Source organism: Oryctolagus cuniculus, chromosome 2 (assembly GCF_964237555.1).
Source record: "Oryctolagus cuniculus chromosome 2, mOryCun1.1, whole genome shotgun sequence".
Classification (NCBI taxonomy): domain Eukaryota; kingdom Metazoa; phylum Chordata; class Mammalia; order Lagomorpha; family Leporidae; genus Oryctolagus; species Oryctolagus cuniculus.
This window is the reverse complement of record NC_091433.1, coordinates 172735798-172756388: the sequence shown is the minus strand read 5'-3', so window position 1 is coordinate 172756388 and position 20591 is coordinate 172735798. Positions and strand designations below refer to the sequence as shown.

Below are 20591 nucleotides of genomic sequence, written 5' to 3'. Positions count from 1 at the left end.
CTTAGCTGCAGCCCTGCTTCGAGGGGTTGGCAGGACTCCCAACCAGCACTTGCTCTTCACTCCCTCTCCCCTGAGCTGGGCTCCCCCATGCCATTCCACCCATGTCGAATGTGTTTGACACACGGGATGGGTTAAGCCCCAAGCCGGTTCCTGCTCAGGGTCACGCCCCCTGCTGCCCATCAGCCCCTGTTGGTGAGGACATTCTGGACATAACAGCAACATTTGTGTCATGTCCTCAAGAGCTTGGGAGGCCCTGCTGAGTGGTGTGCAAGTCCCTTTGTCATCAGGAAATCATGTGCACAACTTCAGCCTTAAAGCCTGCAGTCATCCCCAGAGAGACATACAGCTGAAATTCCAGAACACTGGGCAGGAGACATTGACTGCAATGGCCTGAGCATCGTGTGTCCTATCCCTCTCCTTCCCTTTGCTATGAATCTAAAATGGACCACTGGGGCCCCAGGGCTCCGGGCTCCTCTGAGTGACATCGGCCTGGTCTGCCCGTGCTGCTCCTCCATGTGAATCCTCCCCTCACTGTGTCCGATCAAGTCAGCTCCTCCCCTCCCTCACGCAAAGCCTTGACAGCAATGCCACGTTCAGCATAGTGGGAGGCCCCGCGGAGGGTCCCCCGTTCCCTTGTGCACCCCAGATCACAACAGCGAGTCTGTAGCCTGGCCAAGGAGAGAACAAGCATCCCTCACTTCCCCAGCCACGTGCTGCACACTAGAACCTTGCAGCCTGGCCTTCTCTCAAAGGGTCTGTGTTGGGCCCGCGGGCTCCCTCTGCCAGAGGCTGTGTGTTCGCCCTGCCACAGAGCCTGGGGCTGTGTCTCAGACCGCTCTTTGTTCCTGCAGTGCTGGGCACAGTACCCTATAAACAGTTACTTCATGAGCGTGGAGTGATGGATTGGGCCCTTCCTCTCTCCTTTTCCTGCCATGAGAACCACCCCCTTTACCCTGGCAATCCCATAGCGTGGATTTTTACAGGATCAGCGTTTTTCAGTCTCCCGCGTTGGAGAGAAAGAAGGATTGTACAGCTCGGGAGAGGGGTGCGTTTGGGTGGCTAGTCTTGTGACTGCAGCCAAGAGCTATTCCTGGGTGTCTGGTGAGTGTCCTGGAATGATCTTGCGGGAGTGAGTGCTGAAATAAGCCTGGGAGGATGTGAAGACAGGCCCTCATTCACACAGAGCTTAGACTTGCTGGGGCCCGGGAGCCGCTGTGCTGCCTCCGCCGGCCTGGCCTCTCGCCTCGCTGCCTGTCCTGCCTGTGGCCCCAGGCCTACCTCAGAAGGATCACACATCAGTGAATCCACCCCCACCCCCGCGCCTGCTGCTCCACTCCTCTACAGGCGCGGATTCATGCTGAAAGAAATCTAATTTGCCCCAAGTTTCTCCAAATTGTTGTCAAGCTGGCATTTTGACCTTGAGTGTTTTGAGCCCCAGTCCCTCCCCAGTGGGCTGCATTGATTTGCACTGTCCTTAGCTCATGTCGGGCAGACCATATAAGAAAGGCCACTTAGCATTTTTGCTGAAACAGTAGCAACTGCTTGCTTCTTGGCCGGAAGTTTCATTGGAGCCAACAGGAAGGAAGGTTCTAGATCTCTCACATAATGTAGACTTGGCCGGTGCAGAGAGACTATCACATGTTGCAGTCCAGAGGAGGTTTGCGTCTAGGCCTGGCTTTTTCCTAACTTGATTTGGGGGAAGGGGCAGGGAATTGTTCTCCAACAGAATTTAAAATAGACTTTGATTTCATCATGCATCTATTCTGGAGAGCTCAAAGCACTTGTCCAAACTGGATTGAAGACATGTCCTTAGCTCTCCCAAATTCCTAAATATCTGTTCTAGACACAGTCCTATGTGAGGAGACTTCAAAAAGTTCATGGAAAAATTGGAATTAGAAGATGTTTATTTTGGTGCAAAAATTTTTTGCAAACCATGTGTAGATTTTTCATCATACAAATGTTTTATAATTGTGAAGACTCCTATAAGCTCTGTTTTGTTCATCTGAGAGGCAGAGAGACAGAAAGAGATTGACAGAAATCTCCCATCTACTGGTTCACTCCTTGAAATGCCAGCAATGGTTGGCTCTGGGCCAGATCTCAGCTGGGAGCCAGGAACTCAGTCTAGGCCTGCCACTGGCAGAGACCCAACTACTTGAGCCATCACCTGCTGCCTCCCAGGCTGTGTGTGAGCAGGGAGCTGGAGTCAAGAGTAGAGCTGGGACTCAAACCCAGGCTCTCTGATGAGATGCAGGCTTCCAAAACAATATACATATTTTTAAATTTATTTATTTGAAAGTCAGAGCTACACAGAGAGAGAAAGAGAGGCAGAGAGAGAGAGAGAGAGAGGTCTTCCATCTGCTAGTTCACTCCCCAATTGGCCGCAACGGCTGGAGCCACGCTGATCTGAAGCCAGGAGCCAGGAGCTTCTTCCAGGTCTCTAATGCAGGTGCAGGGGCCCAGGCACTTGGGCCATCTTCTACTGCTTTCCCAGGCCATAGCAGAGAGCTGGATTGGAAGTAGAGCAGCCAGGACTAGAACCAGTGCCCATAAGGGATGCTGGCACTGTAGGCAGTGGCTTTACCAGCTGCACCACAGCGCTGGCCCCAACCCAAACAATATCTCAATCAATATGCCAAATACCTGCCCCTAGAGTATCATAATTATGAAATAGTTTTCCCTTCCCTCCTCTCTGTTAATTCATATTTCAATGATTAAGTATGTGTTTTATTATCTTTATATTTACTTTTCAAATGTTTAAAAGTAATACAGCCTAGGGCTGGCGCCGTGGCTCAATAGTCTAATCCTCCGCCTGTGGCGCCGGCACACTGGATTCTAGTCCTGGTTGGGGCGCCAGATTCTGTCCTGGTTGCTCCTCTTCCAGTCCAGCTCTCTGCTGTGGCCCGGGAGTGCAGTGGAGGATGGCCCAACTGCTTGGGCCCTGCACCCGCATGGGAGACCAGGAGAAGCACCTGGCTCCTGGCTTCGGATCAGTGCGGTGCGCCGGCTGCAGTGGCCATTAGGGGGTGAACCAATGGAAAAGGAAGACCTTTCTCTCTGTCTCTCTCTCTCACTGTCCACTCTGCCTGTCAAAAATAAAAATAAAAATAAAAATAAAAAAGTAATACAGCCTATTGTGGAATTTCTATTTTCTTCTTGACATTTTTTCTTCTCTAGTAGTGATGTGATCAGCATGTACGTAAATCACAAGTTAGTGTTTTAGCATCTTTTGCCTTTCTTTTCCAATGCACTTACACTCTTACATGCCTAACATCATACATCATGTGCCTGCAGTCTTAGCAGCATTTAAATCATCGGTATCAGGTCTTTACAGTTCATCTTAAAAATGCTCCCAGGGCAAGTGTTGCGGCACAGTGGGTTAAGCTGCTATCTGGGACGTCCGCATCCCATAACCAGGAGTGAGCCTTGGCCGCTCTGTTCTGACCAGCTTCCTGCTCGTGCATCCTGGGAGGCAGCAGATGATGGCTCAAGTATTTGGGACCCTGCCACCCACATGGGAGACCTGGATGGAGTTCTGGGCTCCTGGCCTTGGCTTGACCCAGCTCCAACTGTTGCAGGCATTTGGAGAGTGAATCAGTTGATAGGAGATCTCTGTCTCTCTCTCTCTCTCTGTCTCTCTTCTCTGCCTTTCAAGTAGATGAAAATAAATGCTCCAAAGCTATCCTTTTAATAACTTTACAGTATTGTCAACCAAAACCTAACATTTCTTCATCCTCTAATTGCTGAAGCTTTTAGTTCCGATGTTTTTTCTCATATATATAATGTGATAATTTATATAGAATTTTAGGTATATGTTTTTGCATGATTTATGGGAGTCTTAGGAATAGAATTTCTGAGTCAAAATGGGACAGGGTAAGTGTCCATGTGTTGTGTGTTTTCAGTATACACTTGATCTTAGCCAAAAGACCAACAAGAAATTAGATGTTATTGTTATAAAGGCAGTATTTATTTTAGTGGAAATTCAGGAAAATGAGAGAAGTACAAAGAGGAAAAAAGAAACAGCCATATTCCTCTCAATGACACAGTTTGATACGTTTGGTTTCAGCATTCTTAATGCATTTATATTTAAGAAATAAAATCGATTACACTGTGTATGCTCTAGTGAATCCTTTTCCCACTGAATATGATGTTGTATTCATGTTCTTGTCACTTGATTTTCTGTATAAAATTGGGTTTCTTCTTGTTATGCACCATTTATTATTGCTGAATATTTAGGTTGTATAATATTTTGTTCTTACAAGTAACACTTTCAACATCTTACATAAATCTCTGCACAAGTCTGGTTTGTTTCCTCGGACTAAATTCCTGGAATTATCATTACTGCCTCGAAGAGATTCGACATCATCAAACCTCTTGATTATACAGCACTTAAAAACAGAAAAACATCGATAAGAGAGTTGATCAAACATGAGCTCCCAGCAGTGAAAGCTGGAGCAAATAGAATCAGGGGTGTCAGCTCCACAGAGGGGATAATGGAGGAACTTTAGGGTAGAGCCAGAGAGGTTTTGGTTATGTTGACAAGTTTAGGAGATGTGGATTTTAACTGGTTACTTGAGCATGAAAACAACAATTGCTGATGCTTACCCAGCACTGCTAGTTAGCTGGTGATCATGTACCTGACACACCTTCGGGATGACAAACCTGTATGGGTCAGTGATTGCTTTCTTTGTCTCCTTCATTCTCTTAATGACATTGGAGAACTATATGACCTTGAAGACCATGAAGGTTGGCAGGATGCATTCCTAGTCCCAAGAACATCTTGGTTCTCCTGGGCTTCCGGGTGTGGCTCGTGGCATGTGCATGGTTGAGGAATACTGCTTCCCTGGACTTTAGGGGCTGAGCTCTAGATGTGGATCTGAGCATCCTGCAAGTCTCAGGCTCAGTGCCCAAGGGGCTTCTAGCCAATGACTCTACAAGACTCCAGGGGCCTTGCAGCATGCAAACAGCCCAGGCCAGTGTTCCAGGGAGGTCCACACATTCATGGTGGTTTATGAAGTTAATTTAGGTGTTAACACAGACAACTTGAAGAAGTTTGTGCATTTCGATGGTCACACCTATGGCATGTAATACAGGTTCTCTATTCGTGGAGTGATAGAATTTCAACACACGAGTGGAGAGAAAATGTAACATGTACGTGGATTTCGCAGGAATGATGCAGACAGCAAGCACAGGCTCCACAGTGTGGCTCTTATAGGCGACATCCCTGGCGTTACCCCGAAGGAATTTTTTTGTTCCAAAGTTGAGTGTGTCCTAGATGGAAGCATTGTTAAAGCTCAGCTAGCACTGAATTATAATTTCTGTATTTCTCTGGATGTTTGTTCCCTCGAATGTGGCACTTTAATTATCAGGATCCTTCCTGGCTATTTTCCTTGGCACTTTGGGACTGGAGATTTTCATGCCAAATTACTTCTTAATAACGCTTCTGTGTGTCCACCACTTCCCATCTGAACAAAGCCTAACGCAGGAGCACAGCTGCCCCTGGGGCACCCAGAGACTTTCCAAGAAACGTGTCGGTGGGGAGAGTTTGCAGGAACTCCATTTCCACATCTTCAGCCCCCTTCTGCAGCTTTTCTTACGTTGCCGTCCCTGCAGGCAAGTCTCCCGTTTCCTCTTCCTGCCTTTCCATGGAGCTCACCCTGTTTCCTCTCCACAAGCGAAGGACCTGCCCACCTTCCCAGATCCTTAAAGCTGCTTCCCCCAAGTATAGAAACCCTGGGAGCCTCAAACAAGTGAACTGTTCCAAACATAACTCTCTAGGAAGCCCCATAAATCATCCATCTATCCTAGCGAGGAACCAAATCAATAAACTTTTACCTTTGTGTTTTGGAACTATTTCTGATGCATGTGGTCCTCGGAGCTGCAATAAGCCAATCTAGAATTGTTTTCTTTCATTAACAAAGCCTTACAGTCATGGGACATTTTTTTATAATGTTAATTTATTTACATAAATGAGTCTTTTTATTGCAGTGAAGTAGGAAAAGCTAGTGACTAAAAATTTTAAAACATAAGTGTTATATTAAGAGAAGTAGAATGGAAATATAGCCTCAAATAAAGAAAGGAATAATCTAATATTTGACTTGAGCTTGTTCTTTTTTTTTTTTTTTTTTTGGACAGGCAGAGTTAGACAGTGAGAGAGACAGACAGAAAGGTCTTCCTTCCGTTGGTTCACCCCCCAAATGGCTGCTACAGCCGGCGTGCTGCACCGATCCGAAGCCAGGAGCCAGGTGCCTCCTCCTGGTCTCCCATACAGGTGCACAGAATCCCGCGCCCCGCCCGGGACTAGAACCCCGGGTGCTGGCGCCACAGGCAGGATTAGCCTAGTGAGCCAAGGCGCCAGCCAAACCATGGGGCACATTTAAGAGTGCCATAAAGGTATTATTTTAAAGTGTTACATTCATAATATATCAGAAGGCTTAGCACATTCAAAAGGAAGGCATAGTTGTTCAAAATTCTTTTAGGAAGGACACAAACAGGAAGCTTGGAAAACACAGACATTTACATGGTCCTAAGAATCAAAGCTGTGGCATCGTAGAATCTCAGAGCGAAAGGGCAACTCCGAGATTGGTCCAGGCACCTTGATGTGGTTGTCCTCCTCAGTAGCATGATATTGGGTCACTCAGGTGTTCTGTGGACACTGCCAGTGACACCAGGCTCAGAACTCCTCTGCATAGGGGGCGAGTGTTTGGCGTCTCCACTTGGGATGCCTGTGTTCCATATCGGAGCACATGGATTTCAGTCCTAGCTCTGCTTCCGATTCCAACTTCCTGCGAATGTGCACCATGGGAGGCATCAGGTGATGGCTCAAGTGCTTGGATCTCTGCTGCCCATGTTGGAGATCTGCACTGGGATCTGGGCTCCTGGCTTCAGCCTGGCCCAGTCCTGGCTGTTGCAGGCATTTGGGGAGTGAACCAACAAATGGGATATCTCTCTGTCTCGCTGCCTTTTGAATAATAATAATAATAATAATAATGCCCCAACACAGAGAAATCATGGGCTGAGAGCCTGGATAACTACGTTCTAATCTTCGCCTTGCTGTTCTCTGTGTGATCTCAGCAGCTCTCATCAGCTCTCCAGGCCTTGGCTTTCCCTTGTTAGAAAGTTGAATAGTGGGGTGAAGTCCTCCATCCTCGACCCACTGGGGTTAAACACCTGCTTCCCTTCCTCATTTCAGCCTCTCAGATTTGTGAGGACATCGTTTGTGATCTCAACAACACATCCTCCTCTACAGTTTTAAAATATGAGGGTGCTTCAGAAAGCTGGTGGAGGAGGGAGTAGAAAGATAAGTCTATTTTGGTGCAAAAAATTTTCAAAACCTAGGTGTAGTTTTCTTATAATACCATTTTCATACAGTTTTTGAAAACCCTTTGAATGCATAGATTTAAAACTTTTCTGTACCAAAATAAATTTATCTTTTCATTCCCTTATGTATGAGTCTTTTGAAGTATTGGCTGTTATCTTTCAAACTGGACTTACAAGTTTGTCTTCCTAATGATATTTCTTTTTCTCCAGGCCAACGGTTCTTGAACTTTTTAGTCTCAGCCCCTTTTACATTCTTAAATTAAAATTATTTAGGACCACCCAAAGAGTTTTTGTTTATGTGGATTAAATCTTTTGTATTTATTGTTTAAGAAATTAAAGCTGAATTTTTAAATCTTATTAATTCATTTTGAATAATAAAGCCATTGCACGTTAATATAATTTTTTGTATAAAAATAGACATATTTTCCAAAACAGAACAAGTTTGGTGAGAAGAGAGGCACTGTTTTACATTTTCTTGCAAGATGGTTTTATGTCTGGCTTAGGAGATGTCTAGACTCTCATGTGCCTCTCTGGTCACTCTGTTGCCATGTGTGTTGGTTGAAGTAAATTAAAAAAAGCTGGCCTATACAGACCTGTAGTAGAGAGGGAAGAAGCATTTTAACAGTCTTGTCAAACATTTCTGTGATACTTCACTAAACATCGGCTCAGGGGTTCTTTCTCGATTGTCAGTGATAATGTGGTATCTGAAACCTTATGAACACCTATTTTTATGCTCTTCTGTTAAAATCCATTAGCCTATCTTACACATCGAGTGAATCTTTTACCTCTGCTGGGTTTTCTGGGTAAGGCACTGATCATTTGGAAAATGTGAGTTCCCCGAGTGTGCAGCTCTTCCAAGGGTTGACACATTTCATCATACAAAATTTTTAAACGATCACCTTGGTTAATGGCTCCAGTGGACACATCAATGTCTTCAAGTATTAGGAAGCTGTCATGCTCATGGTGGCCAATACAAGTTTCCCAAAATTCTATTTTTCGCTTGAAAGCTCTATTTTTATCATCAGTAACAAATACTATCAGTTATTTGCCTTGAAGTGACAGACTCAATGTGTTCAATGTTGAGAAAATATCTACTAAATACCCAAGTCGGCATAACCATGGTTTGTTGGCCAGTTGTCCTTAGGGGTGAGAACGGTGTTCACGCATCAAGAGGTTAGTTCAGCCGCCAGCTCAGTGCCACCAATGCTTGTCCTCGAGGCACCCACTACACGTCACTGCGTGCTGGCTGCCTTTCCACTCCACCTACCACACGTGGAATCAAGTGTCTGTGTCGATATCTCATAGGTACAAATTTTTACCACTTTATCAAGGACATCAAGACTTTGTTTTCATTTTAATCATGAGCGTGACATGGTGAACAATACAAGGACAACAAGCACACTTTGTAGCCCCTGAAATAATTCTTCTGAAGGTGCCAGCAGCAAGACTCAGTGTCGTTGTGTCATTGGTGCAGTGCCCATACAGGGAAATGCATGTAAGAGCTTAGTGCTCTTATGACAAAATTTTAACTCCATGGATACTCTCTCCCTGAAGGGATCCCGAGATCCCCTGCTCCAGACTGAGAATATGTTTGATGAGTGCAGGCAGCAACTCAGTCAGTGCCCACGGGCTTCCTTGCGTGGAGTGTAGCTCTAGGAACAGGGAGAGCCCGGCTCACTTAAGTTGTCAGCATCAGCACTACGACTGGGATCAATTAAATTCTCCAGGCCTTCCACAGGAGTGAACATCAGGCAAAGCTTCCTGTTTGGGGGAACATTTTTTATTTTAACTTCCGATGGGTCATGTGCTGATGGGTCTCACTTTGGGGTCAAGGTGAGCTGGCCTGGTGGTGTGCAGAGGCGGTACTGACTGACAGCCAGGCAGGGTACAGGTGTTTGCACACAGGGGTGGGTTGTTTTGGAAGCCATGTGGTAGGAGTTAGGAAGGGGACTCTAAAGATGGGAAGGCTGTGGGACCAGGCAAAGTAGTCACGATCTTATTTAGTTTCCAATGCAAAGAATGAGGGGATGGTTGGCAATGGCCTTGAATGTCAGTGGCAAGGTGGTATGTGAAACCTTCTCAATAAACCTTATGTGCTCTTAAGTTAAAATGGAATTGCCTGCCTTGCAGTGTAAGTGAATCTTTTACCTGGATCCTTGGGGGCTTCCTGAGAGACAAGGTGTGTATGTGGGATGTTTGTGTAGTGGCAATGGAGGTGCAGAGAGAGAGAGAGAGAGAGAGAGGCTTCTGCGGTGCCCAGGAGCCCTGACTTCTTTCAAGAGGGCATTGATGATGCAGCTGGTGAGGCACCCGCTGTGAAATCACCTATTCCAGATGATTGCAGTCTCTTCTCACCGCCCCCAGAGACCTGAGAGAGTTCTCTAACCTTCCAGAAGCCTCATGGATTCACTGGGCCCAGAGTTATCAGTAGCAATTAGCACTAATGAATTGGCGTTTGGAACTCCCGGCTTGCAGGATGGGTGTGTGTTTGAGAGATGTTTATGAAAGATGGTGTTTATCTGCAGGATTTCCTTTTCTTTCAAGTTTCAGGGCTGGAGGCTTAAGCACCTTTGATCCAGAGGAAGGAGGCCCAGCCGTTGTTGTAAAGCCCCAGACCCCTGCTCAAGGCCCCTGTTGGATTAGAGGCACCAGGGATGGGCAGGAGAGGGTGAGGTGGGCGTTCCACAGCCCCAGTCCAGGGAGCTCTGAGCGAGCGGAGCATCTCAGAGATGAGCAGAGACAGAGACTGTTCATCCATCCCCGAGTCCAGCCAGTAGCTCCCCTGCCCTTCCTCCAGTCCTGTCTGTTTTACCACCTGCCTTTCACTTTGCGAAGTCAGTAAAATGCAAGTAATCATAATAAAATTATAATAAAATAGCAGGAGGCAAGTATTTCAAAGCCGGCATTTCTTGCCTGCACATGGCGTCAGGGGGCAGGGTTTTCCTGTGCACTGGCTGCTGTGCAGGATGCAGGGGGAGATCTGCCCATTGTTACAAGCCAGCCCCTCCTAGGAAGGAATAAACACGTAAGGCCGATCCATTGTTGTTCTCCAGGAAAAATAAGAAACCCAGCGTTTGGGAGGCAGGAGGGGTCTGACGTACCAGGTGCAGGCCCTCGGAAGAGCCTGCGGCGGGAGGGAGGAGGTGTGGAGTGGGAAGACCTTGGGCTGCAGGGCCATCCCTGGGAGATCTAGGGGTTCTGCTGCAGCTGACCTGGCCCACGCCTTCAGAGAGGGAAGTGGGGAGGTCACAGCCCTTCCTCCAAAGGACCTGGCCTAGGGTTTGTGAGCACGAGCTCAGGAGAGCTGCTCATGTGCTCCTGTCCTGGGCTGCAGCTGTTGGCTTCGCAGGCCCGCCTGGAAATGCTCCGTGGGGACCCCAGCTTTGCGGAATGAGAGCCAGCATTAGGAACTGAGAGTTTATAGAGCGTGTTCACACATACCTGTGCTTGATTCTCTGCAAAGCCCACAGGATCTGAATTAGCATTAATCCGATTAACCTGAATTTACAGATGAGGCGAGGAAGGGGCTGGGCCAGACGTCCAGGGGACCCCACCACCCCCCACCTCCTCTGACGTCAGCGTCAGCACCGCAGGACCGCTCCAGCCACGTCTGTGAATAAAGGCGTCCTCGCTTCAGCCGGAGGCAGTGAGGTTGAAATGACCACAGCAAGGTCACAGAGGCAGTCAGAGATGGGGACTGGGCAAAAGCTGGCTCTTCCAGACTCTGGGCTGCCTGTGGGTGCAGCTGTTTTCCATAGCAGCCCCGGGGTTCTTTTCTCCTCTGTGCAACTAGAGAGGGCAGGGGCTTACTGGGCGGCTTTGTGCACAGAGCCTGGGGAGCTAGCTTGCTTATTTCTCTTGGACCCTCTGCCCTCACCCCCCAGCACTCCTCCTTGCTGGGTTCCCCCCCAGCTCCGGAGCTCTCAGCTTGCATTAGCCCTTTGTGTCCAGTTAACCACCTTTCATCTCCTCCACCTGCCGGTGTCCGCTTTCCCCATTAGCATTAGCATCTCTCGGTTCTGTGCCGTGCCCTCTGCCCTCTCTGTGGTCAGCTCGGCTGTTTGTCAGAGGGGCTGGCTCAGGGATGCACACGCAGGGCAGGGCGGCTCCCGCCAGAATCGCTCACATTTTCCATGCCAGGTGCCAGCTCTCCCCTCTCCCCATCCCAGAGGCAGCCAGGTTTAGGTCACCTGGCTTAGAGGCAGACAACTGATAGCCAGGTCCCCAAATTGGGGCTTTGGAGGCCCGGTGTTGCCTTTCAGTTCCCCTCCGTGGGTGAAATGGGAGCCGATTCATGGGCAGTGTTTCCACGTAAGCATAAAGCCTGCTGACAAATCCCTCATCACCAGAATGAGGCTTGCCCCAGGCTCAGTTCTCGGCTCAGGGGCTGCCTGTGTTGGTCAGGTCACCAAACACCCCGAGTCGGCCCAGATGGGCCTATTTTCATCATTGTCAGGCTTAACCATCCATCCGATGCCATAGGTAGCCATTTACATTTATATAACATTTATGTTCATATGCTACTTACATATACATTTATGTTAACAATATTTGAATATGATTTAAAATGCCAGCCATGTTTTAAGTGCTCAATAGCCATGTGTGGCCAGCGGCTGCAGGTATGGGATAGCACAGACAAGGCTACCATTACTGCAGAATGTTCCACTGAACAGCACGGAGCTAACCAGCCACAAACTCTGGCCTCTAAACTGCATCACACCAATTGCCACTTTCTAGATGGTCCTAAAGCTCCCTTGACCTTTCAAGTCAGTCCACGTGCGTTCCTGAACCGTTGGGGCTGGCTGGAATCGGAGGCCACCTGGCAAATCTTCCCTCCGAAATTCCCATCCATCCCCAAGACCTCCTGCTCTTCCTGTGCAGCGGGGCCTCTGGACCCCGGATGATCTTGGTGAGCAGCTGTTTGCCTTCGAGGTTCAGACGTCTACGTCCCACATAAAAGTGTCTGGCCTGAGCCCTGGCTCCACTTCCAGTTCCAGCTTCCTGCTGGTGTGCACCCTGCAAAGCAGCAGGTGGTGGCTCAAGCAGTTGGGTCCCTGCCAACCACATGGGAGACCTAGATTGAGTTCCTGGTTCCTGGCTTCCACTTGACCCAACCCTAGCTCTGGCAGGTACTTAGGGAAGGATCCAGTGGATGGGAGCTCTGTCTTTCTGCCCACCCCCAAGTTAAAGATTTCATTCTATTTGCAAAGGAGGGAACTTGGTGTTCCTTAGTGTCATAGCAGCCAACAGTCGAGGCAGCCTGGTGTGACAGGTTGCAGAGTGAGTGTTGGCAGAGGGGGAAAGGTGTAGAGCTGATTGATCGCAGCTGGGGGCGGTGCTGCCAGACCTGCCCTGCCCTGGAGTGAGAGTGGGAAATGCCTCCTAGAGGCTTTTGCTACAGAAGGAGAGGGCTTTGTTGTGTTGTGTTTGAGCTTTCTGCAGTCCCAACAGAAGGGACTCTGTTGGACACGAGGTCTGCCAGTCCCAGTTTCTTCTGGGGAGGGGGCAGTTTTTTATTCCCGGCCAGTTCCTGCAGGCCAGCAGCGCGCCAGGCGGCCAGCCACCTCAACCCTACTCGTCATGCGCGTGGCGAGCTGGACTCCAGTCTTTTTTTCCACAGTCTCTCCCACCCTGCAAATTGTAGTTGCAACCTCTCATTTTTCTGCTGCCTACATGATTAAAAAGCATGACTTAGTGGAAAAATCTTGACCTCCTTGGGGTCAGCCTCTTAGGCAGCTGTCGGAGATAAGATTGTGCTGGCAAAATACTCAGCAACATTTTGCAAAGCTTTCTGTCTCTTTGAAAGGAAACCAGAAGCTGTTTTGGTTCTGGGTGCTTTTTATTTGTTTTTGGAGAGAGCTACAATTTTCAGAAGCACAAATGGGTATAATCTGATAATAAAATCTCCCATGGGAGGGCGAGATTGATTATTACAGTGATTTTTAAATATACAGTTAACAAGCTTTGTAAAAAAAAATTGTTAATGGTGCCTGCTTTGAGAATTTGGGAGTCAAAGTTCCCTGGCAACTGAGCCTTACCAGAAGTTCAACTCAGGCTTCCCTCTGGGGACTTAAAGGACCTAGTGGTACAGCTCTCCATAGCAGAGGCATTGTTTGGAGCAATTGTAATGACTGTGTTACTTGTCCCTTGCTTGGATAGGGGACATACACTGCAGTCTTTTTGAAACGGTGCCAAGGAAGACACTGGAATTTGAATTTAGCTTGTGTCCTCAAAGCATTTTGTCATCCTTGTGTTTGCCAAGAACTTGTACCCATCTCGTGGGACAAGCTGCTCACACCATTCCTGGAAGGGGGAAACTGAGGCACGGGGACTGCAAGGCCTTGCTATCATAGACAGGGAATGAGGACCCGTGTATTACCAAGTGAACGCCTCAGCCAACAAAAGACTGACTTCCAGCCCGAAGCAAAATCCGATGCCTCCCACCCCAGTTGTCCTCTTCCTCCTCCTGCCAGCCTGGCCCTGCTTCTCTCCCTCTCCCTCTTCCTGGGCTTGGTGGTCATAATTCCAATGTCGCTTTTCACCTCTTCCAGTCATGAGGTCCACAGGCAGGCTCAGCCCTGGGCTGGTGCTATCAGAGGAAGGAGGCAGGGGCCAAGAGCTGTGCAGGGCCAGCTGTCAATCTCCTTGTGACATCTCACTGCTCTGCCTTGGGGCCCTGAAAGTTTAGGACACACTCCGGATGGCAAACTCATCTTTTGAACCTGGGTACCCAGATGCCCTTCCTGGCACCTGTAGTAGCTAACTTGGCCCTAGAGTCTCCCTCAACCTGCTTCATCAGTTTTCTCTCTGTGAAATGCGGACATTGACCCAGGGGCATCCTTATATTTTCCAAAAGGCACAGGTTCCCCAAACCGCAGAGCGAGGTTTGAATACTGGCTCAACCATGTGACCATCAGAGACCCCAGGGTCTTGTTGTCCATAGGGTGGCAGTGAGGCCGCAGCAAGTTGGTGTCTGAAAAGCTTTGTCACCTCTTCTCTGCCTTCCAGTCTGGTTTGCCTTGCTCCCTCCCAGAGCTCATGCTTGGGACGCTCACCCCCAGGGAGGGACTCCGACCCCACGGAAGTGAGGAGGGGGCCCAACCAGCCCGCCTGAGCCGCTCCCCATGCAGCACCTGCCAGTCTGTGTGCCCGGCGTAGTCCACGGCAGAATCCTTGGGCTGGCTGCAGCAGGTGGAGAGAGCCCAGAGCCAGGGTCAGCTTCCCCAGCCGCCTTTGACCCACCCTGGCCCAGCTCCTCCGTGGCTTGTTTTCTGTCTGGCTGCCATTACAGTACGTTTTATGAGCCTTGTTAAGTCTTTAATGATGCCTGGTTGTGCAGCTGGCTTAAGGCTTAATCCCCAGCAATAGGCCTTTATTGGATAAATGGTTAATAATCACTTGTCTGCAGGGATTGGGGTGACGTCGCAGAGGCCCATGACTCCCCGAAGCCCCACGTGCCTGTGACGTGGTCAGAGTGTGATTGGGCCAGGCAGCATTGCAGGGGGCTTGGGTGCAGTAGGACCAGCACCCTCAGAGCAGCATGAGAGGTGGGGAGGCCGGGCTCGTAGGAGAGCATTTCTTTCACCTGCTGATTACGGACGACACCTGTGGGCCGCCATGGGTCTGTCTCTATTGGGGCAGCCCCAGGTTCTCTCCCCATGTTTTCTCCACCCACCCCAACTCTTGCTTTCCTTTCCTTTGCCTTGAAGACACTCTACAGCCTTGGGCCAGTCTCTGACCCCTGTGGGCCTCAGTTTGCCCTTGAAGTTGCTATGTCTGGGATTTCGTGAGCCCTGGCATTCTAGACAGAGGCTCTCCTCTCCAGCTCTCGGATGTGTCGCCGCAGGCCGTGGGCTGTGAGTGGCAAGGGACCAGCAGCCCAACAGATTAAACACTTAAGCTGCTGGGCAAAGAATTGGGTCAGCTGTGGCCACAGGGCAGTGCACAGTGCAGCGGGAATCCACAGAGCAGACCTGGCCCTTGGTTTTATAGCCTGGCTTGAGGTTTCTGCCAGCTCCGGGCAGGACACACAGTAGGTATTAACAAAACGCCGCTATGTTGACAAGACCCTGGAAAGAACTGCAGACTCTTCCAGGCGTTAAGCCGGCGAGAGGCTGGGAGGTGCCTGCAGGTGGAGAAGGTAGGAAGGATTTGTTCCCAGCTGATGGACTGTGGCTGGCGGCTATGCCTCTGTTCAATCTGGCTTTGACTTTATAATGACACCGGGATCATTTCTCACCCTGAGGGGCTGCGCGGGGTCGGGGCACAGCCGTGGAAGTCAGACTGCCCTGGGTTTGAGTCCCATTCCACCCCTCGCTCGTTTCCAGCCTGTGTGGTCTAGGATACTCAGCCTGGTTAAGCCAGGGAATCTTTGAGGTAGCATCAGCAGCACCAGTGTCCAGCATGGCCGTGCTGCCTGTGAGCACCTGCTAGCCAGCTCCCACTGGCCACACTGAATGCCAGGGCGCCTCTTTCAAGCTTTGGCCAGCTGCAGAGACATAACTCACTGTGATGACGTAATTTGGAAGTCTTTTGTGTGTAAATAAAACAAAGAGTACAGTCACTCCCACCCGCAAGACTCAGTGGCACTGCCCCCAGACGTTCAGCTTCAAGGGTGGGAATCAGAGCCCGGCCTTGGACAGTTTCCTGTCTTGCCCTAGTCTAGAACTGACTCCCCCAGCTCCAGCCTCAGATGCGCCGCAGTGGCCGCGGGTGTGGGGGGGTGCCCCTGGCCGACCCCAGCGCATGCGTGGGAGGCGGGTATTGCACCTCGCTCTGCAAACTGACTGACCGGGTGCCCGCTCTGCTTGCCTTCCAGATCTTCCCCGACCCGTCAGACTTCGACCGCTGCTGCAAGCTAAAGGACCGCCTGCCCTCCATAGTGGTGGAGCCCACAGAGGGGGAGGTGGAGAGCGGGGAGCTGCGGTGGCCCCCCGAGGAGTTCTTGGTCCAGGAGGACGAGCAAGACAACTGCGAAGACACAGCGAAGGAAACCAAGGAGCAGTAGAGTCGCTGCGGCCTCCCACGGGGCGGTGCCCGCCGGCGGCATCGGTCCCTGAACTGTGTTTTTCCCATCGTGGAAGGCGAGCGTGAGCCCCGGTAGTTCTGAAAATGTCAAAGGAGGCTTCCGTTTTGCACCTGCGACTCCCCGAGTGGGTTTTCTTTCGTCTTGTCTTTTTCTTTTTTTGAACTGTGGCGAGCAGTGGAGCCCTCTGACAACTTGCAAGGTCTTCTGAGAAAGGAAGCTGCTCAGAGCCGGGGTTTGGGGTGTGGGCGAGCGATCGTATCAGGGCTCCGGCAGCCAGGGGCGGTGCGGGGTCCCTGGGGGGGCCTGGGGTGGGTGTGGGGGCTGGGCAAAAAGAGCAAGGAGCTTGTGGGGTAAGGAAACCAACTTGGGGCTAAGCGAGAAAATGCCTGACTTTAGGAGACATCAGCAGAGAAGGGCAGCCAGGAGCAGCTCGGGGAGTCATGGCTCTGGCTGCGGGGGCAGCAGGAAACCAAGTCTTCATCTCTCTCCAGCCTCACCACTGCCACCCTGGGCTTCTACTGCAGGTGTGCTGGCCTCTGGTGGGGGGGTGGGGAGCAGGGGAAGCCCCTCTGGAGGGAATATGCAGGAAACCAACAGCACCCTGCCATCCCCCTCTAATTGCTCCCACCAGGCTGGCTCATAGAGCCCAGGGCTGGCCTTTGAGTAATTCACCTCTGATTTGTCCTTTTGGCCTCCCAGCCCTCTGGGAAGTAGCAAGAACACACCCTGTCCTTGGATGCCCTCAGGCAGACACCCAAGCAGGAATGTCCCACCCTAGAAGGCCCCCTCCTCTCCCCAAGCCTTGCTGTCAGAGTTCAGCAGAAGCAAGGACCAGGTCAGCTTCATCCACGCCCTTCCCTCTCCTTCCCGCCATGCTGCAGCCTTAGCCACAGTAGCCAGGCAGAGCTGTGCCTAGCCTGCTGTGGATGGCAGCCCGTCTGACCAGCTGCAGCTCCCACTCCCATGTGGGTTCTTGGCCTCTTTCTCTTGTGGAGCTGAGTGAAGAGTAGAGGTGGCTTTTCCTGGTTCTTGCTGGGCAGATCCCGAGAGCTGGCACAGCCTGGGAGTGGCTGCATAGTGGTGACGAGGCTCTGATGAGACAGACCCATGGCTTCTGTCTGTGTTGTCTCTGGACACAAGTGGGAAGCGTGGTGAGGGAGCACTTCTATGTCCCTCCCCAGTGGTGGGCTTTGTCCCTTCCACTTGCTTCCTGCATTGGCATCAGGTGCATGAGAAAGTTCGCCTTGGACTCAGAGCTGCTTCTCATGGTTCAAAACCACGTGGAGCAACAGACTGCCGGACAAACTCTCCCGCCCTTCTCTGTGTCTGAGCAGGACAATGCGGCCAAGAGGTGGACTTGGAGCCTTCTTTGGGCTAAACGCAGCCAACCGAGGCACCCACGGTGTCCCCTCAGGTCTCCAGTCGGTCCAGGTGGACCCCCGGATTGGACTTGTGTGTCTAGCAGTATTTAATACCTCAAGGTCAATGGGGCTCTGGGGCGTGTGGGGCGGGGTGGACGAGGGTGCACTGTGGGCGCCAGTGGAGTTGGCTCTGAGATGCTAGAGTCGCCCTCACCCCTGCTTCCTCCCTCTGTCGCCTGCCTGTGTCACACACACCGATGGCAATAACTTCTTCCGGCTCCTTGCAGACGTGGGAGAGGCCGGCAGCCTGCGCCATGAGGGGGCTTCTGTCTCTTGTCCCACTTGGCTCTGTGCTGGCTGGGACGGGTTGCTCAACCTTCCTCATTCCCACGCGCAGTTTCTCTTCCCTCTCTCCCTTTGTTGGGGGGGGGGGGTGGGTCTTGCCTTCTCAAGTCCTGTGTTTTGGTGTCTCCTTCTCATCTGCTACCCTGTATCATCTGTCCTGGTCTTGCTGTGTGGTGGGAACGTGCTTGTAAACTGCATAACACATCTACTCTGTGTCTGTGTATGTTTGTGGGGCTGGCTTATTGTCCCGGCTGCACGGCCGTTTGCAGTCTGAGCAGGCCAGGGCTGGCAGCTCCAGTCAGGCCCCTCAGCAGCTGAGCCTGTTGGGAGGGACCCAGCTGCTCTTGGACAAGTGGCTGAGCTCCTGCCTGGCCTCCTCTCTCTTTTTCTTTTTCTTCTTCTTTTTTTTTTTTTAAAGTAATTTGTGTGTATTTCTAACTGACCGTATTGAAAAAAAAATCCTAGTATTTCAGTAAAAACGCCTGCCGTGAGATGAACCTCCTGTAACTTCTATCTGTTCTTTTTTGAGGCTCAGGGAGAAACTAGCATTTTTGTTTTCCAAACTACTTTTTGTCACTGTGACAGTTGTAAATAAAGTTTGAAAATGCTTTCCACTCTGGTCTGATTTCCCACTTCCTTCTCACTCTGAAGCAAGGTGACCCTTCTGAGAGGCTGAGTCGGGGGCGTCCGGGTGAGGTTCCTTGGGTATCCCACCTGCTGGCCTCCTACAGGGAGTCCACCGTGGTTTTTCATCATCTGGCTGCATGACAGCAGCCTTTTCGTTGGTGTCAATGGTTCTCCAGTCTGGGTGCTTGGCAGAAAAGCACAAATGCCAGGGCCTTACTCCCAGCGACTCGGGTTTCAATGTTCTGGGATAGGGTCTAGGCACTGATATTTTCTAGAATCTCCTGGGGAGATTTTCACCCACAGCCAGGATTTGAACTCCCCTTAGAAAGGAAGAGAAGAGGAAGATACCCTGTGAGGTCACCCACAAAGGTGGAGGAGCGAGTGGGTGAGTGGCTGGGTGTGTGTGTGCAGCTATAGAGAGCTCCAGCCCCCATTCAAACCGTTAACTGAGTGCCTACTGCTTGCCAGGTAACAGAATGGCATGGGCCTGGCTGTCCTGCTCCTGCTTGGGTACAAAATCGAATGACGAATGCGGGGAGCGCAGGCAGGTGTTCTGAGAGTGGTCACCGGTCGGGAGGGCTAGGAAAGGCTCCGGGAGAAGTAACGAGGGGAGTGAGCAGAAGCGGGGCGAGGGGCGCCGGTGAGGCCTGGGTGCGGGGTCTGGGTTTTAGTTGCGGTGCAGGGCCTGGCCTGGCACGATGTGCACTTTCATACTGGCCCAGCGGAGAAAGGATCAGAGCAGGCCACGGTGAGAAGCCTCAGAGACCAGGAAGGAAGCTTCATGAGGTTTGGGTGAGAGAAGGAATTTTCTGGAGACTGTTCCAACCAGGAGAGGCAATCGTTGCCTTCACCCAGCTCTTAGGCGTAATTGAATGATCCGCGCTCAGGGTGCACCCAGTTTTAATAGACCACTGACCCACTTCGACTTTAGCCTCAGTGAAACCACCAGGTCTGTGGATCCGCTGCCCTGAGGCCAAGCCCGCAAGACTTGACTGTCCTGGAGTCGGCTTTTCTTGTTCCTCTACAGCAGCTTGACGATGGAACTTTCTAGAATGTAGCCTTCTTGAACACAGCCCCTCAGAAACCTATTTTGATTGAGTCATCTGTGCAGAAAATCCCATGAAATCTACCAAAAAAAAAAAAAAAACAAAAAAACAAAAACTGTGCTACTAGTACTAACAGGATGAGTCCTCAGATGTATGGAAAGCAAACATCTTTGAACTCCATTGCCATAAACTTTTTGAAATCCCTTTGTGTACGACTTTTGCAAGGTTGCAGTATTTAATCTCAATATACAAAAATGGATTTCATTTCTAAATACAGGAGGTCCCCAACTTATAATAGTTTCATTTTTGATTTTTTGACTTTAATGGTGCAAAAGCAGTATACATTCAGTAGAAGCCACATTTCAAACTTGAATTTTGATCTTTTCCCAGGACAGTGCTACGTGGAATGACACTCTCTTGCAAGGCTGGGCAGCAGCAGTGAGCCACAAGTTTAGAGGGTTAGCAAACAGCACTGCACCGTGTGTTGCTAAGCTGTGGTGTTCATTAGGTTATGTGTATTAAATGCATTTTCACCTTACAATGGACCCATTGAGGACCCAATAGTGAACAACTGGAAATTAAGTTTTTAAATATTATTTCTGTTATCATAAAAATATAACCTACTTAGGGCTGAATATGAAAAAGATATGCAAAAACCTTTGGGATTAAAACTATTAAATACTACTGAATGAAATTAAAGAAGGCCTCATAAATGAGATATACCATCTTCATAAATCTGAAGTCTCAATGTCATTAAGATGTTGCTTCTCTTCAAATTGATCCATAGACTCTACGCAATCAAAATATCAGCAAAATTTTTGTGTAGAAATTGGTGAGCTGATTCTGAAATTCAAGTGCAAATGCAAA

General features: G+C 50.0%; 1 protein-coding gene across 2 annotated transcripts in view; it reads left to right on the top strand.

Moving 5' to 3' along the window:
• Positions 1 to 18665, top strand: part of LBH (LBH regulator of WNT signaling pathway) — a 30196-nt gene extending 11531 nt beyond the window's left edge. For both annotated transcript variants that reach the window (XM_070069734.1, XM_002709936.5), the window contains exon 3: positions 16136 to 18665. In XM_070069734.1, the coding sequence (XP_069925835.1) occupies positions 16136 to 16324 (189 nt within the window). In that variant the 3' untranslated portion in view covers positions 16325 to 18665. The remainder of the gene's footprint in view (positions 1 to 16135) is intronic.
• The last annotated feature ends 1926 nt before the right edge of the window (positions 18666 to 20591 follow it).